The following is an 18,963-nucleotide window of genomic DNA, read 5'->3' as shown; positions in this document are numbered from 1 at the left end:
TCAATGGCTGATGGCCTACATCCTCAGATCTTAAAGGAAGTGACAGCAGAGATAATCAATCTGTTGGTTATAATATTCCAAAATTCCCTTGATGCAGGAAAGATTCCAGTGGATTCGAAAATTGCTAATATAATGCCCTTATTCAAAAAGTAGGAAACAATAGTTTAGTTAGTTCAATGTGTGCCATTGGGAACAGTTAGAAGTTATTATTAAGGAAATAATAAGAGTATTTAGAAAGTCAATAACACAATCAAACAGAGTCAGAGTGGTTTAGTGAAAGGTAAGTCACATCTGACTACTTTGCTAGAATTATTCAAAGATGTAGCAAGCAAGGTTGATAACAGGGACTCTACACATGTAGAATGTCTGGACTTCCAGAAGGCTTTTGATAAGGTGCCATATACAAGGTAAGACAGCATGTGGTGAGGGGTAACTTTTCAGCTTGTTACAGAATTGGCTGATCAACAGAAAGCAGAGTTGGGAAAAATAGGCCTTTTACTATTTGGTAAGGTGTAACTAGCAGGGTGCTCCAGGATTCAGTCCTCAATCTATATTAATGACCTGGATGCATAGAAAGAAAGTAATGTAGCCAAATTTCCAGGTGACCCTGAAATACATGGGAAAGTAAGTTGCAATGAAGAAATAAGAAATTTACAAATAGATATGGATAGGTTAAGTGAATGGTCCAAAACTTGGCAGAAGTAGTTTAACGTGAATAAGAGTGACATTATCCATTTTGGTCAGAGGAATAGAAAGACAATTTATTATCTAATTACAGAGTGCTTTGGAACAGAGTTATCTTGGTGTCCTCATGCACGAATTATAGAAAACTAGTATACAGGTACAACAGGTAACAAGAAAGACAAATGGAGTTTTGGCATTTATTGCTAAAGGAATAGAGTATAAAGCGGGGAGGTGTTGCTGCAACTGTACAAGACATGGTGAGACTGTACCTGGAGTACTCCATAGAATTTTGGACCCATTACTTGAGGAAAGATGCAGTTGTATTGGAGGCAGTTCAGAGGAGGGTCACTAGATTGATTCCATAGATGAATTTGTTTTATGAAGAGAGATAGAGACAGTACAGGCCTAAACTGTCTCTAGAATAAGAGGGTATCTGAGCTACATAGGGTGCCAATGGAGATTGCCAAAGTAGATCTCGAGAGGATGTTTCTTCATGCAGGGCAATCTAGAATGAGAGGTCATAGATTTGGGATAAAGGGTAGCAGATTTAAAGTAGAGAGATGAGGAGAAATTACTTCTGTGAAATTCACTACAGCAGAGTGCAGTAGATACATGAACATTGAGTAAATTTTGAGGAGAGAGATAGGTTTTTAATTAATAATGTCTTGAAGGGTTGTGGAGATTGGGCAAGAAAGTAGAGTTGAGGCCATGATATCAATCATGATCATATTAAATAACGGAGCAGATTCAGTGGCTGAATCTTCTACTTCTAGTTCTTACTTTCTTGCCAAAATCCACGTCGATTACATCACTTATCAACACTTGTGTCATCTCCTCAAAAGTTCCATTTGTCAAACATCACCTGCCTTTCATAAATTCATGCTATCATGGTTACACTGACTGGCCTATTTTATTGTAATTTTTGTTGATAATGGGACATTACAGTTGCTGTGACACCTCACGTGGCTAGAAAGGATCTGAAAACTACTATCAGGCCCATATAATTTCCTTCCTTGCCTCCTTCAGTCAGGGTTTATACCTCATCCTGATTTATCTATGTATAGGCTGCTAAACCGGTTAGTACCACTTCTTGAAATTTTACTTATGTATTTGATCTGCAATCTCCCCTTGACTATCTGAGGGCCTATAATACACATCCAACAGCATGTTTGGTCCATTTGTTTTTTTTACTTATACCATATGGCTTTATTTTATGAGCCTTCACTGTTATAATTAATTCTTTGATCAATATTGTGATGCCACCTTCATTTATTCCCCTATCTCATCTGAATACCCTATAACCCAGGAATGCTGAGCTGCCAAACCAGCGCATCTTTAATATGAAACATAGATACCATTCATTTATATGTCTACCTGCGTCCTCAGCTCCTCTATCTTATTCATCAGGCTCCTTGCATTAAAACATATTGTGTTGAGGAAATAAGTGTTTATTATAACATTAATAAGTCTGGAAGATAGAGCAAACTTATGTTTTAACTTATAATTTCATTTCAGCTTCTCTTCCCCCCTCTGAGATATCTGTCAAGGTCCCTGCCAATCTAGTTTAAATCCAACCTAACAACATTAACAAACCTGCCTATTCTAATTACTAAGATTGGGCAATAACGAATGACAGGAACATAACAAAAGTTAACTGGTTAAGTACAAAAACAGGCCCATTTATAGCAGATATTAATTAGGAGGAGGTTGAAGTTAACCAATTGATTAATTGGTATAAGTTGACTTCTTGGTGGCAGATGCTGTTGCCCTTAATAAGATTTAAAGTCCTTAAATTTCCTAATGGAGATACCATGGATAGGTTGATCAGGATCCTCATTGTTCATGACTTAAGCCTTCTCCCAGAGTTAAGAATTGGACAAAAGAGGCAATACTGTTAAAGATGATGGAAGTCGGTTATATCACTAAAGAGACTTAATGTAGCTCAACCTATATTTTGCTGGGGTGATTTAATAAGGTATGTCCTTTAAAAATTCAGCTATCCTATTCTATTTTGATATGCCATCCCCAAATTCTTTTTTTAAAAGTGTTATCCAATACCTTCTTAAATCTTTCTCTGTTGCAGGCACTAATACTGTACATGAATTATCTAATCCACTATTTTCTGTTACAGGTGAAGAACAGCAGCATAGGCTGGTCACTTGGTTACATGCTAAACCTTACCAATCTGATCCCATCAGAAAATCAAGTGATTCAAACACCAATGAGTGAAGGTGTATTCTGTGGACTTCTCTTTCTATTTTCCACTTTAGTTGTGTTCTGTTCAATCTTCATTTGTATGTCAATAATACGTTTTTTTTAAAGCGCAATTTAAAGCTTTGTGAGCTCTTAACAGAATTACTGTTGAATATTGGGAAAGAAAAATATTATGCAAATGATGAAAACGAAGAAGAATACTGAAATGGAGCATCTCTACCGCATTTATAATACAGTCCCTGTGGATTTAATAGGAAATGTTGAAAAGCACTATGGCATCCAGCTGATATCATACTTCCATAGTGTTCTGATGTCCTTCATCCTGGCCACTGCACTGAGAAAGTAGAATAATTATAACACTAAGCCATAAATTTGACATTAAAAATTGAGTAAGGACCAGAAAAATAAATGACAGTAGAGGCAAAAGTAATGGATACAAATTGTTTAAATATATTATCAGGCCAAATTGATGATGTAATATTAGTTCAATTTCACAATTAGGGAAACTGAGATGTACTTTCACTATGTGGTATCATTGCTGCTTATAGTGGTTTCTATTCATGGGATGCAGATAGAGAGGAAGTTGTGTGCCTGCCTTCTGCCAAATAATCTGATGAAAAATTAGTTGGCAAGGTAGTCAGTCATGTCTTTTAGTCATTAACATGTAAATGATAGGGCTCAGCACCAAGCAAAGGTTGAGCAGGTGCACAAATTTGAGAGAGCCTTAGATAGCCAACTTTAGAGGATATTTTGCCATCTGGTAAACCTGAACCATTATTTGCTGACAGGAATTTTAAATACTCTTTTTTTTAAAATCTCCTCTTGCAGTTTTGTTCCTTTCCCTCAATCCTTACTTGTCTTAAATATTACCCCTTAGGTTAATACCTAAGTTATTGACAAATTTCAGTCAATAATTCTATAGGACATTAAACCACTCACTCCAAGCATGAGGTTTTTTTTTTAAACTAGAGGTGTACATTTGCTGTGAAATGTCTTGCTGTATAGATCATGTAAAAAAGAAATCCAAAATGTAATACTGCTGATCTCTCTCTCATATATATATATATATATATATATAATATACTTAAGACAAAACTAAGAAAGTCCAATCTTTGCTTCGTAGTGGATTATAGATTAATGCAAACTTAAGACATAAAATATAACTGAAGGGCATTCTGATGTGCAACAAGAACTTCTGGGAACACTAATCCCACAATCCAAGTCTTTCATTATTTCTTGTGAAATAAAATGTACTGAATTTGTAAAGAATGAGAATGTAGCACCGTAATGCTTCCTATTGTCTGAAACACTAATTATTACAACAATTGAATGAACAAGTGAATGGTCTTCATTGCTGCTTGTTAACTTGCATCTATGGACATTAGAGCTGAGATAATGAACAAGACGCAGGAAATCAGCAATAAAATATGCTAAAAGTACTCATTAGAGTCCACATGTAGGCCAAACCTTGTAAAAATGGCAATTTCCTTCTTAAAAGGATAATTGTGAATAATAGGTTTTTCTGTCAATTCAAAATGGATTTGTGGTCATCTTTAATTCCAGATTTTCACTGACCTCAAATTCCACCATGTTATGGTGGGATTTGAATGTAGGTCCCCGGAATCTGGGTCTCTGAATCAACAGCCAAAAGGTCAATTTAAATAAAAGTTCAATTAAATTTTAATTCATTCAAAACACATCCACTTTCAAGACTTAAAATCAGACCCAGCATTTCAAGTCAATGGCTTCTTGCCAGAATGTTTCAGCAACAAGTCATTAACCTAAAATAGCTTTCTAACAATGTAGCAGCACTAAATGAAAATGCTTCGTTTTGACCATGAACTTCAGTATATATTAATATTGAAATGAACTTTGGGGGCAAAAATGCAGCCAGACATGCTCTGACGTTGGGCATTATAGATTATATTACAGCAGCAGGTGCTTGTCCAATAGAACATTTGATCAATGGCTCCACTGGAAACAATATTCTCACTATTGGCGGACACATTTATACACATTTTTAAAAAGCTATAAAAAAAACGTAGTTCTGCAATGACTGCTGAATGCTAATGTGCATTACATGCAATAACATACTAACTGCATTGCACTTGTGTAAAGGAATTGAATTTATTCCAATACCACTGTTAATAAATAAAGTTATTGATGCTGCCATTTTGCAGATCAGGCTCCTAAGAAAATAAATTGGTTTGAACTGGTTTACATAGATAAGACCATAAGACATAAGAGTGGAAGTAAGGCCATTCGGCCCATCGAGTCCACTCTGCCATTCAATCATGGCTGATGGGCATTTCAACTCCACTTACCTGCATTCTCCCCGTAGCCCTTAATTCCTTGTGACATCAAGAATTTATCAATCTCTGCCTTGAAGACATTTAGCGCCCGGCCTCCACTGCACTCTGTGGCAATGAATTCCACAGGCCCACCACTGTCTGGCTGAAGAAATGTCTCCGCATTTCTGTTCTGAATTTACCCCCTCTAATTCTAAGGCTGTGTCTATGGGTCCTAGTCTCCTCGCCTAACGGAAACAATTTCCTAGCGTCCACCCTCTCCAAGCCATGTATTATCTTGTAAGTTTCTATTAGATCTCCCCTTAATCTTCTAAACTCCAATGAATACAATCCCAGGATCCTCAGCCGTTCCTCATATATGCTTGATATTTTCCACTTAAAGCATTAAGTCGGATTTTATAGTCACAAATGAAGCAACTGGCATAGAACTGTCCCAACGATGGCTCCAACTACAACAGTCACCACTGCCTAACACCAACAATAATATAGGGTCTTTGGAGTCAAACATCCAAATACATTGTTCAATAATGTTTTTGAGCAGTCGTAACTGAGTAACATCAGATTATAGTAAGACGTGTCTAAAGAAGGTCTCATGGTTCAAAGGAGGTTTTAAAAAGCTTCTTAAAAGGAGGCAGTGGTGTGATAATGAAACAGAGTTTAAAGGAGCTAAATTTCAGAGCTTAATCCAGACTTCTGCAACTGGGAGCACGAGACACATGCAGCTCTTTAACACCTCATTCTTGACCTCCACCTTTTCCAGTGGGTAATATTAACATAATTTTGGGTGTAAAAGACACCTCACTTTAGTTTCAAATTATTTTTATGCAAAACATCATTGTGCTATAAATAAATGCAGGAGTGGTTTAAAGTGACCAAGTATATATATAATGCCTTTGATTTCAAAGATACATTTTAAGGCTGCAATTATTATTGTTTCAAACATACCAGATACAATAAATTATTCTAAATTTGCTATTCGTTACTTTTCATTCCAAGAACCAACAACTGAAAATGCATAAATTAAGGCAAGTTTTAAAATTTGTTTTGTGGTTTTCAATGACTTTTACCTTGAGCATTTAAACTGTTCAAACTTTGCTGCCCTTGGTATGTAAATGCATGACTGAGCTGCCAAAGATGGAGCAAGGAAAATTTGGGAGACCAAATGAAAGCTTGATAATTCAGTATCAAGCAGAGTTTTCAGAGCTGAGAAAAGGGCAAGGCAACAGAGGGATTTGAAAATCAGGATGAAAATTTTACAATGATGTCATTACCAAATGGCGATGGAATGGTGAGACATTTGTAATAAAAGTTCGATTTTGCAGCCTAAATAACATGCAAACACTTCCAACTTCATATGCTATTTTACTTTGTTTTTTTTATAGATATTTTTATTAGAAATTTAACATTTTTACAAGTTTACAAAAATAAACAAAACTCTCAAGTACAAACATTGATATACAATTAAATCTTAAATATACAATAGCCAAAATTTAACAAAAGAAAAATACCGAGAAAGAAAAATCAAAACTCAACTAACTACTAATCTAACCTACAATTAACCAGAGTGTATATTTAAGTCTCTTACATTATTCAAGTAAGAGAGAGAAAAGAAAACAACAGATAACACAGAAATTGGATAGTGAGATACATGCTCGGAATGTGTTAACATCAAATGTAACAAAACCCGTATTCGTGCGGGATTCCTCTCCTAAGGGGCCCCGGACCAGCCAGGTTCGTAATCTCAATTAAATAAAAGCCCTTGTTAGGATAGCCGAAATATCTGTATTTATGTAATTCAAGAAGGGCTGCCATATTTTATAAAATAACTCGGTCTTTCGGTGCACCATATTTGTAAGGAAGTCAAGGGGAATACATTCCATAATTAATCTGTGCCAATTTGAAAGTCCAGGGGGGCCCTCAGCCACCCAGTTTACCAAAATATTTTTCCTTGCACAGAAAGAGAGAATAGAAAATAGTCTCTTCCCATACATGTCCAGGGAGGGAAAGTTCGAAAAGCCCAAAAGGAGAGATACAGGGTCCACTTTAATTTCCGTTCCTAAAATTTCTGTCAGGGTACTTGCTACTTTAGTCCAGTATCTACGGATCTTATGACAGGTCCATAGACTATGTACAAGAGTGCCCACCTCTATTTTACATTTGGGACACATTGGAGATGCTCCTGCCTTAAATTTTGCCAATCGATCCGGTGCTATATGGGCCCTATGAAGTTTCTTCAACTGGATAGCCTGAGTTCTGTTACAGATGGTGATTCTTCTGGCGTTTTCCCAAAGGTCATTCCATGTTTCTATAGAGATTTCTAGCCCCAAATCCTGATCCCATGTTTTAAGCAAATTGTCCATATCTCCTGATATTTCATCATGTAAATGATGGAGGATACCCCCATTGGTCGTAGTACTCTACATTCTCTATCTGATTTATAAAGACTATCTAATAACGTAGTCTTCTTCTGTATATAGTCTCGAATTTGGAAGTATCGATAGAGGTCTCCATTAGGTAATGCGAATTTCTGACGCAGCTGTTCAAAAGACATCAGGACCCCATCTTTAAATAGGTCCCCTAGACATGAGATACCCCGGATCTCCAGAGTTTAAAAGTGGCATCTGTAAACCCCGGTTGGAATCCCCATGCTCCCACTATCAGCTCATAGGGGGATGTTTTATGTGAGTTGCCCTCATTTTGCCACATTATATACCAAGCTTTAATTGTGTTTAGGGTTGTATAGGGTTTTTACAGTGATCCGTAATGATTTTCCTCTTGTCTGAAAATAAAAGGTTAATAAATGGGTATTTTACTTGAGAAGCCTCGATGTCCAACCAGATTGATTGTGGATCAGACAAGACCCAATCAGCTATGTAACTTAATAGGGAACTTAACTGATATTTCCTAAAATCTAGGAAGTCCAATCCTCCCCTTGCCTGTGGAAGCTGTAGCTTCTTCAGCTTAAATGAGGGGCCATCTATGATTCCAGATAAAGGAACCCAACCAGCCATATAATTTACGTAGTGCCAGCCTCGGCAGCATCACCGGAAGCATTCTCATAGGGTATAGGAGACGGGGGCAGGACATTCATTTTAATTAGTGCTATTCTACCTAACCAGGAAATTGGAAGGTCTCCCCATCGCTGGAGGTCCTGCCTTATCCTTTCCAGTAAATGCACAAAGTTAGCCTTGTACAACTGACCAAATACTGGGGTAATAAAAATGCCTAAATATAAGAAACCCTCCAGGGACCAACGAAAGGGAAAATGGGATCCGTCCACAAAGTGGGGTATCATAGCCTCCGATTTTGAGAAATTAATTTTATAGCCTGAGAATGCTCTAAATGTATTAATAATTTGGATTAAGTGAGGTACGGACATCAGAGGATTACTGAGGAATAGAAGAACATCATCTGCATAAAGGGTAACTTTATGTTTACCTGTACCAATCCTCGGGGCCGTTATATTAGGATCAGCCCGTATAGCTTCTGCTAGTGGTTCAATTATTAGCGTAAATAACAATGGCGAGAGAGGACATCCCTGACGGCAGTCCCTACCCACACTGAAGCTATCCGAACCTAATCCATTGGTAACCACAACTGCTTTGGGATCACTATACAATGTTGAGACCCAGTTGGTAAACACCTTTCCAATGTATAAAACAAATATGACCATTCAACCCTATCGAATGCCTTTTCCGCTTCTAATGAAACTACTACTCCTGGTATCTTTCCCTGATGGCAGGCTTGAATCATATTCAAAACCCTTCTAATATTATTGGATGATCTACGGCCCTTAATAAACCCCGTCTGATCCTCCTTTATGATATGTGGCAGTACCCTTTCTAGTCTCAATGCTAACATTTTAGAAAGGATTTTAAAATCTACATTTAGCAAGGATAGTGGTCTGTATGACGCACAATCTTCTGGATCCTTTCCTTTTTTAAGGATAAGAGAGATATTTGCCTCTTTCAGCGAAGGCGGGAGACAGCCCTGACTATATGCATAATTATACATGTCCATAAGTGGACCAGCCAATATTTCTGTAAATTCTTCATAGAATTCAGCTTGAAAACCATCTGGGCCAGGTGCCTTACCGCTCTGAAGTTGCCTGATTGCGTCAAGTATTTCTTGGACTGTTAGGGGAGCATTTAAGACCGATACTTGTTCCGGAGTTAGGCCCGGAAAGGTCAAATTTTTAAAAAATGATTGCATCCTCCTAATCCTGTCTTCACAATCCTGCGATTTATATAAATCAGAATAACATTTTCTAAAGATTGCATTAATCTTGTTATGATCATGAGTCAAAATACCTGTACTTTCCTTGATAGACGTAATAGTTTGAGGGGCTTTTTTCTCTTTACAAGAAATGCTAAGTATCTACCCGGTTTGTCGCCAAATTCATATAACCTTTGTTTTGCAAATAATATTTCCCTCTTAGCCGTTTGGGTAAGCATCGTGTTTAGAGCTGTCTTAAGGGCCGTAATCCTTTGCAATTTGATAATAGAAGGTCTATCAGCATATGCTGTTTCAGCTGCTTTTAAGCTAGCTTCGAGCAGACGCTGTTGTTCTCCCTTTAATTTTTTCTGGGTCGCTGAGTGATCAAACCTCGCGCGTATGCTTTGATGGTCTCCCACATTATAGGTGCGGCTAGCAACCCATCAAAATTAATTTCTAAAAAAGTTTTAAATTCTTGAGAGAAGTACTTTACAAATTTACTATCTTTCATTAGGAAGGGGTCCATACGCCAATGCCAAGGGGATGTCCCGTTGTTCCTCGCCTTGGTTTCCATATATACAGCAGCTTGGTCAGAAATTGCTATACTACCTATTTTACAGGATGATATGGAATTTTTAAAAATCGAGGGGGCAAAAAACATATCAATTCTGGTATGACATTTATGTGGATTGGAGTAAAAAGAAAAATCTCTGCCCTGTGGATGACGACATCTCCATACATCTACTAATCCTAATTCTTTGTTTAGATCCACCAATTGTCTAGATCTGGGAGATACTCCTGCAGTACTCTTGGGAATCCTATCTATTTCCGGATCCATAATACAATTTTTAGATTAGATTAGATTAGATTACAGTGTGGAAACAGGCCCTTCGGCCCAACAAGTCCACACTGACCCGCCGAAGCGAAACCCACCCATACCCCTACATTTACCCCTCACCTAACACTATGGGCAATTTAGTATGGCCAATTCACCTGACCCTGCACATCTTTGGACTGTGGGAGGAAACCGGAGCACCCGGAGGAAACCCACGCAGACACTGGGAGAACGTGCAAACTCCACACAGTCAGTCGCCTGAGGCAGGAATTGAACCCGGGTCTCTGGCGCTGTGAGGCAGCAGTGCTAACCACTGTGCCACCGTGCCGCCCAATTATAGGGGGAGACTTTAATTGTATGACGGGCACCAAGAGCCATCAATTTTGAAAAGGCTTCCATTATAAATTTAAAAGGGGTGTGCCGGGGGGCAGTACAAATTTAAAATCCCATATTCCTCTCCATTTATAAGGCCTTTAATCAAAATATATCGTCCAGATTCGTCTTTTATGTGATTTAGGATTTTGAAAGGGAAATTCTTGCGAAGAATAACAACTCCCCTACATTTTGAGCTAAAAGAAGAAAAAAAGGCCTGATCAAATCCACCCTGTCGTAATTTCAAGTGTTCTTTGTCCAACAGGTGTCTCCTGTAGGAGAGCTATATCAACTCTTTCTTTCTTAAGATTTGATAATATTTTCTTCCTTTTGACTGGCGAATTACTCCGCTTGACATTCCAGGTGCACCACTTAACCGACTGATCAACCATAATCATCCGGGCAAATCCGAGACCCCTCGGGAGGGGAAACTCCATCCAGAACATCTCGAACATAGAGCATATAAAATTCACAAAAATAAAGGCTCTCTAATACACTCACAACAGTATAACAAAAAACTATTTCTAAATAATAAAATAAAACGTATTTAAATGGAGATTTTCCCCCTTGTTCCCAGGGGGTGTCACTTCCTTTCCAAAGGTCCATCGTATCCTCTCCCAACCAATGCCCCACCCTTGACCCAGGCGCTCCTCAATAGGATGAGAATTCAAGATATAATACAAAGCTAGAGTTAATAGTGAGCACCCGATCCCCACCCACACCAACACCTGGATATATTTGGTAATGTTAATACCATGTATAAACATATATAACTATAAAATTACAACCTCAACAAATAATAATTAAATATAATAATACAAAATAACAAGGGAAAACAACCCCGCTCCTAGAGACAGAGGTAAAATAGAATAAGGTAACCACCTCCCCCCACCATATATACATACCCACATACATACATAGAATAATAAAAAAAAACAACCCCGGGGGGGGAGAAAATCGTTAAATAGAGAACAAATAAATAAATCCCTCTCCCCACCCCCCAAGATAATATTAAACAATAAGGTAAGAAAAAAGAAAACGGGGGGGGGGGGGATATAAACCAGAGTGGGGGAAAGGCAAACCAACATCCATTACCTCTTACATTTATCTAAGAGTCCAAAAATTCCTTAGCCTTTTCTGGCGATCCGAAGTTATACACGGATCCTTCATGTTAAAGCGTAGCATCGCTGGGTAGCGTAAGGAGTATTGAATATTTAAGTCCCTTAAACGCTTCTTCACCTCATCGAATGCCTTCCTCTTTCGGACCAGAGCTGGGGAAAAGTCCTGGAATAACATGATCTTGGATACTTTATAGATCATGGCTTGGGAATCTTTTCAAAGATTTCTAGAAGCTTCTAGGAGTATCTGACTCTCCCTCTAGTTCTGCAGCCGGAACAGGACCGGGCAGGGGCGCTGGTTCGAGCCAGGCCCGCGTATTGCGACCCGGTAGGCCCATTCCACCCTTACCTGGCCTGATCCAGCTTCCAGATTTAAAAGCTGTGGCAGCCACTGCTTGAGAAACACTGTAAGCTGGCCTTCCTCTTCCTGTTCAGGAAGGCCCAGCAAACGAATATTTTTTCGACGACCTCGATTATCGAGGTCATCAACTTGATTCTCTAAGGTCCGGACTCGCTGTTCGAGAGTCCGGACCCGATCCACGGCCGATTGCGCTGTAGTTTCGGAGGTCACGGCCTTTAGCTCCGCCCGATTTCTTTAATGTCTCGGTCGTGCTTTTGCAGCGCGGCCGAGAGTGAGTCCCATCGACTTCGGGATTCTTCAATGAAAGCGTCGATTAGATTCCCTACAGTGTGGAAACAGGCCCTTCGGCCCAACAAGTCCACACCGACCCTTCGAAGAGCAACCCACCCAGACCCATTTCCCCCCTGACTAATACACCTAACAATATGGGCAATTTAGCATGGCCAATTCACCTAACCTGCACATCTTTGGACTGTGGGATCTTCGCATCCAGTTTAGAGATGATTTCCACGAGTCTCGCCACTGTAGGTAAGTCCCCCGGGGCGGCTGTGGACGCCTCTGCTGCAGCTGGAGAGGGAGGGGGAGGGGTTCCTGCTTGCTGAGAGCTGCGGGCTCCCTTCCCTTTAGTCATTTTTACTAAAGATTAGATTGTTTAAATTTAATACTAAACAACTAATTAAATTAAACAGCTATTTTAAATGATTTGGTGAGTGTGGTGGGGGTGGGTAACCCACTTTACCCAAGTCTTGGGAGGAGCACTATAGACTCAGACTTGCTGGGTCGCCGCCATCTTGGATCCCCCTATTTTACTTTGTTAATCTACTCAAAAGTACTGAATATTAGTAATAAAGCGATGGACCAATTTAAATTTCTGGTATAAACTTTATTCTTTTGCTTAAACAATGAACATTTGTGCTTTTATGCTTTCTTGCTGGCTTCCTTCTTCAGTTTTAACAACTCATGCTTGATGATTTTGTTTCTCTGAGAAAGAAAAAAACAAAACGTTACCACAACTCAGTCCGATTTATTAAGCATTGCAAACATTGTCAGGGTCACACACTGTTGTTCAACCAAATGGGAACGGTCTGACAGCATCAGGTGTTGACTCTCATTTCTTTGGCATACACTTCCCCCCTTTGTGACCATGGTGCAAATCATAAAGGGTCTACTAAGTATGCATAACATTATAAATCTTTAGATGACTTTACTTCACATTTTACGTATCACAAGTCAGTAAATTCCATTTTAGAAAAGTTATTTTTTGAACAAATACTTATTTTTCTCAGCTTGACAATTATGCAGATTAGGTGCTGGGACCAGTGTTCTAGTGAGTCGTATAATTAATCTTATTGCACATACAAGATCCTGAATGAACTTCACATAATAGATGTTGAAAGAATGTACAAACATATTAGGAATGGTGGGGGAAAAGAGTAGTTCAAGAATTGGTAACTTTCCATTCAAGTATAAGATGGGGATAAATTGCATTTTTACAGAGGGTTCTAAGTGTCAGATTCTCTGCCCCAGAACAGCAGTGGAGGCAGAATCATTGAATATGATCGTAAGGAAGATAGATTTGTGACAGAAGAGTCAAAGGTTATCAAGGGCAGTAAAAAAGTGGAATTCAGGCCGCAATCAGATCTAACACAATTTTATTTAAGGACGGTAGAATCAAAGGGCCAAATGGCCTACTCCTGCTCCTAATTTGTATATTTGTTCATGCAACTGGAGCAGCAGAGGGCTTTAAACTAAATAGTGGGGGTCAGGGATTGAGTGAAAAAGGAGATCATTTAAAGGGAGAAGACAGGACAAATATACAAACCAGACTGCAGTAGCTAATAAGACTAGAGGTCATAAAAATAGTAAAAGGACAGAATTAAAGGCTCTGCACATTAATGCTCATAGCATTTGTAATAAAAGAGATTAATTGCCAGCTCAAATAAATATAATCTCATAGCCATTGTCCAGAGAGATGGTTGCAAGATGGCAAAGTACAGAGTAGCAGTATTAGGCATTACATTAGCACCTCAACAGTGGTATTCTGGAAGAATTCAAAAAGTTTAGGGCCAGCCAGACAGGAAATTATCCAACATTTGGTCATGCGCAATGAGACAAGATTAATTTACTTAAATCACAGGAAAGGTATCTCTAGTTAGCAATGATTTTAATATGAATGCAATACATTTGAGGCACAGAAGAGTCAGACTTGTAATTAAAACCTAAACAATTGAAAATATGATGGATTTGAAGATAGAAATGGCTAAAGTGAACAATTAAATTAGGGCAAAGGATAAGTTAGCAGAGGTGCTGTGGCTGATATTTTGAAAATTATTTATTAACAGGCAAAGAGACATTGCAATGAGAAAATAGCTCAAAGGGAAGTGCACACCATCCGTGGCTAACTAAGTTAACAATAGCATGAAACTGAAAAAGCCATAACACTCAAGCTCGGTGGCCAGAGAATTGGGTAGAATATAAAACCAGTGAAGAATCATACAAAATTAGGGAGAAACTCGAGTATGAGAGACAACTAACTAGAAATATTTTTAAAAACCACATATACTTAAAGTTGAGAAAAGGTAAAGTGAGCACTGGTTCTCCAGACAGTCTAGCGATTTAACAATGCAAAATAAGGGAACACACTTTTCAAGCTTCACTCTAGAAGGTACAAATAACATCTCAGAAATATCTGTAAACAAGAAGGTATTCTTCATTTAAGATGGAGATGAGTCAAAATAGTCTCCAACTGGGTCGAAAGTTTGTGGAAATCTCTCGCCCCACAGCAGAGGAGTTAAGATCACTGAATACCTTAACTTGTTAGGTAGATCCTTGATGAACATAAGATTGGTTGGATACTGGAAAAAACATTGAAGTGCGGCCGAATCCAGAATTAGGCCAGCCATGATCTTCAATGGCAGAGTAGGCTCAAAGGGCTGAATGGTCTGCACCTAATTCCAATGGGTGCTCATACCAGTGGTTGATAGCAACAGAAGTCATTTAGTTTCAAACTTTTTACACCATTCAATATAATCACAGCTGATGTGCAACACAATATCATCCATATGGCTGTCTGTCCAATGTTTCTTAACAGATATCTACATCATTCTCAGCCTTAATGCTTATAAGTGTTCAACTATTTTCTGTTTGCAGGAGAGGGTTCCAAACTTGGATCAGTCTTTGCACGCACAAGCTTTTCCTAATTTCATTTCTGAAAAACCAGGCTGCAATACTCAGGCTGTCCCTCAATTCTGGACCCCTCAAACAGATGAAGTAATTTCTGTACTAAGTTTATCTGCTACCACCCCCAAAGTAGTCTAAAAACTTTGATGAAGTCATTCTGCAACCTTCTGTAGCTTTCTAAATTTGAGAGAATACAAAATTGATGTGTGGTAACTCTCTCTGCCGTTTAATCCTGACGATTATTTTTAGAAAGTTAAATACTACTGAACCTTATTTACCATGAATTTCAGTGAAACCTTGTGATATGTCCTCATACAGCAAATTTCTAGTTTAGTCGAAATGCTTCTTAGTGCTAAATTTAAAGCAGTTATGAAAGATCCCTTTTATCTTGTATCCCCACCACTTAAACAAGCCAATCGCTAAGTACAAGGAATTTTGTTAATGAAGAAAGATTTAAAAATGACTACTTAATGAAATATCAGATAACATTAACAATAATCATTCTTGCGAAAGCAAGCTCACCATTTTCTTGGCCTTCATGACTTTGTAGCGATCGAAGTCTGTCATTTTGGCTTTCTGTGAGCAAGAGAAAGAGTTTCAATACAAATTGCTAGATTGTTCAAATATCTCTTTCCTCAGAGACATTTTAGTTATGCAAAATATTGATGCATATATGAAAGATTTTCATCACAATTTACAGTTAAACTAGAACAGGTCCAAAACCTACCTTTGCCCGGGCTTCAATTTTCTTTGCCCAGTGGGTTGCTTTCCATTTCTCAGTAACGTTCTCCTTTTCCCAAGCAGCTTTTACATACTTGTGACGAACACTAAAAATGTAACAACATGTACCTGTTAAGTTATCCGGCTACACAAGGTATGTTGAACTATTTTTAGACTTGACTCCTAATTCAGATTTTTTTTTGACATAAATCATTTTTCAAATAGCACTTAAAAAAACTCAAGTAATTTAACTGACGGAACACAAGGCAGACAACATAAATTGTCTGAAACATTAAGAATACAAATGGAGGATTGATGTTCGTTGGCATGAAAAATTCGATGTATTTTCAAAGTAAAGCTCCTTTCTTGGGTGGGCTGACTGATCAAAATCAACTTTCTTAACTAACAGAAGGTAGATAGACACAAATTAATACGTGCAGCCATGCAGAAATACACACTGTTGGAGGTCAAAATCATGGCCAAGTGTAGGGTCAATATTAATGATATGCAGTTTTTGAAATGTTTTACAAACAACATTAAAACTAGCACACAGCATAAATGACAGGGAATATAGATAGAATGCACAGCCCAAATAAGCCATGCTGCTTTTCATACTTCACATGAAACTCCTTTAAATTCTCTTCATCCAACCCAACACAACATTCAATTTGTTGCTCCATCATGTATTGACCCAGATTTCCCTTAAATGTATTTATGCAGTTGCCTCACTACTTCCTATTCTAATCACTGTCTGGAAGATCCAATGCTAAAATACCTCAGAAGTTCTGCCCTGAATTCAGAGTTTTTTTTGTTTTGGAAGGAAATCTGTAGGAGCTGTCAGCACGCACGCATGAATGCAAAGAACTTCAACTAAGGTCATCAAATACATTTTGGTAATGTGGTTGAGACATCAGACATTTATATTGTGGCAAAAGCCCACACAGCAAAGCTAGTCAATAGATAAATGGGTAATAACTATGCAATTTGCCAATCCATGAAGGAAATTACATGATCAACCCCAAATTCTGCAACGGTGCAGTGTAAGTTATGACTTCAACTTGATTATATTCAGTCCACTTGAAACCTGATCGTTGACCTCAATTTAAAAATATTGGTAACTTGGACTATGACAGAGAAACCAGGTTTGAATCCAAACCAAAATTGATGAGTTCAGATTTTTATTAAACTAAATACTTTGTATAAAAAGGAAATACAATTTTACTTAAAGAAACCTGGACCTTACCTGTGTGGGATTCGAATCTTGAAGTCAGTAAGTTGCATACATTTAAATGGCATGGCCTGTCGCCTGACTCCACTGCAAGGGCCATCTACCAATGCCTATAAAAGTGGGCTGGTTAGATGCAGCTCATAATTGAAGTTTGCAAGTACAATCATACATAGAAAGTTACAGAAAGATTCCATGGGTAAAGGATAAATTCCCCAAACAGTTCAAAGCAATGGCAATGAGGGAACTCAGTTGCTGTTACCAGCCAGATCGAAGGGAAACACAGATTCTTCTACCTTTGTAGGAAATTGTGTGTTTGGGGATGAGTTCGCGTGAAAGGAATAGTACCTGAAAGAACACCAACTGACATGAACAGGTTGCGAATATCTGATGGTCTTTCATGTATTAACCACGCAAACAGAAACTCTTTTTATTTGAAGTATCATTTGTTAATTCATATGTAAGTTCTGTTTTATAATTTCCGCTTGGAGTGACTTGGTTAATGTGATTTACAGTTACAATGAGGATTATGAAATAAACTCCTTTTACAGCACTGCAACTGTCAGAAACAAAAAGGAATTGCTGGAAAAGCTCAGCCAGTCTGGCAGCATCTGTCCAGAGAAATCAGAGTTAATGTTTCTAGTGTTCTGAGGAAGGGTCAGTCCTGAAGAAGGGCTCATGCCCGAAACGTCGATTCTCCTGGGATTCCTGAAGAAGGGCTCATGCCCAAAACGTCGATTCTCCTGCGCCTTGGATGCTGCCTGACCTGCTGCGCTTTTCCAGCAACACATTTTCAGCTCTATCAAGTATAAGCAAGAACCTGTTATGAGAAGGTGATGTACCCACTTCAATTTACACCTTGCATTTCCAAGTTAATGTGGAGAAAGAGAATCGTCAAAAAAAAGCATTGCTGAACTAGAAGAGGGTGCATGATTCTCTTTCTCCACATTAACTTGGAAATGCTAGATATAAACTAAAGTGGGTACATCATTTTCTCAAATTCTTGTTTATACTTGATAGAATCAGGAAAGGACAGGCACAGTGGAATTGGTCTTCTGCGAGAGCAGAATCCTGCGGGGGACACAGTGGAAATAGAGCCAGTGCTGATGAAATATTTAACACGAATAAATTTCAACTCTGCCGATGGGCAGCACCGTTAAACCGTGACCTTATTTAAGCTAGTACCCAGCGATGACGAATTTCATTGAGACTGAACAATCTCTACGTGAAGTAAAGGACCCAAGTGAGCGCACCTACCCTGTTCTGGTCAATAACATCGACAATTGCCACCAGTTTGCCAGCGTGTGGGCCAAAGGCGATATAGGCCACGCGGCCGATCTCCACGTACCGCTTGTAGACCTGAAAAACAGAAGAAAATCAGCGGGGAACTGCAGAGAGCGCGGATCGGGCGGACCCGGGAAAATGTTCATTTCTCTACGGCCGGGTACGGGGTGGGGTGGAGCTGACTCTATCCCGCGGGATCCCGGGGCCTCGGGCCTGGGGCCTGGGGCCAAGAACACGCGGGACCCTGCAAGGGGCTTATTTCCCCTTTACTGCGGCCCCCGGGGGATCGGGACTAAAACATTAATGACACTTGTGTGGCTAATGTAAAGACGGACGAGGGCCTCTGGCGGCCCGGAGCTGCGGGAACCTGTATCCTAAAGCAAACAGCCCCGTCCCGCTAACACTCACCATGGCGGCCTTCCACAGCAAAGAGAGAGAGAGAGGGG

At 39.0% G+C, this 18,963-nt stretch overlaps 2 protein-coding genes across 4 annotated transcripts in view; one reads left to right on the top strand and one right to left on the bottom strand.

Annotated features, from left to right (window-relative positions):
- Nucleotides 1-4,325, top strand: part of entpd3 (ectonucleoside triphosphate diphosphohydrolase 3) — a 43,284-nt gene extending 38,959 nt beyond the window's left edge. For all 3 annotated transcript variants that reach the window (XM_043688693.2, XM_087985827.1, XM_087985828.1), the window contains one exon: nt 2,816-4,325. In XM_043688693.2, the coding sequence (XP_043544628.2) occupies nt 2,816-3,004 (189 nt within the window). In that variant the 3' untranslated portion in view covers nt 3,005-4,325. The remainder of the gene's footprint in view (nt 1-2,815) is intronic.
- An 8,651-nt stretch (nt 4,326-12,976) lies between these two features.
- rpl14 (ribosomal protein L14) lies at nt 12,977-18,950 on the bottom strand. The gene is made up of 6 exons (XM_043688701.2): nt 18,926-18,950; nt 18,491-18,592; nt 17,252-17,346; nt 16,016-16,115; nt 15,811-15,864; nt 12,977-13,089 (listed from the first exon to the last, which is right to left on the bottom strand). The coding sequence occupies exons 1-6, from the start codon at nt 18,926-18,928 to the stop codon at nt 13,027-13,029; spliced, it is 417 nt and encodes a 138-aa protein (XP_043544636.1). The 5' UTR covers nt 18,929-18,950; the 3' UTR covers nt 12,977-13,026.
- Between the last annotated feature and the right edge of the window lie 13 nt (nt 18,951-18,963).

The sequence above is a fragment of the Chiloscyllium plagiosum genome, unplaced genomic scaffold (genome assembly GCF_037043375.1).
Source record: "Chiloscyllium plagiosum isolate Xiang-an unplaced genomic scaffold, Cpla_swu_hap1 HiC_scaffold_4, whole genome shotgun sequence".
In the NCBI taxonomy this organism is placed as follows: domain Eukaryota; kingdom Metazoa; phylum Chordata; class Chondrichthyes; order Orectolobiformes; family Hemiscylliidae; genus Chiloscyllium; species Chiloscyllium plagiosum.
The sequence above is the reverse complement of the archived record's forward strand: the minus strand, read 5'-3'. Positions and strand labels throughout refer to the sequence as shown.

What these genes read in the sequence shown, in the direction of transcription:
- rpl14 (XM_043688701.2), bottom strand. An exon ending in AAGATTCGAATCCCACACAG is followed by an intron (nt 16,116 to 17,251) that starts GTAAGGTCCAGG and finishes TTACATTTTTAG; the next exon opens with TGTTCGTCACAAGTATGTAA. An exon ending in AAATTGAAGCCCGGGCAAAG is followed by an intron (nt 15,865 to 16,015) that starts GTAGGTTTTGGA and finishes TCTTGCTCACAG; the next exon opens with AAAGCCAAAATGACAGACTT.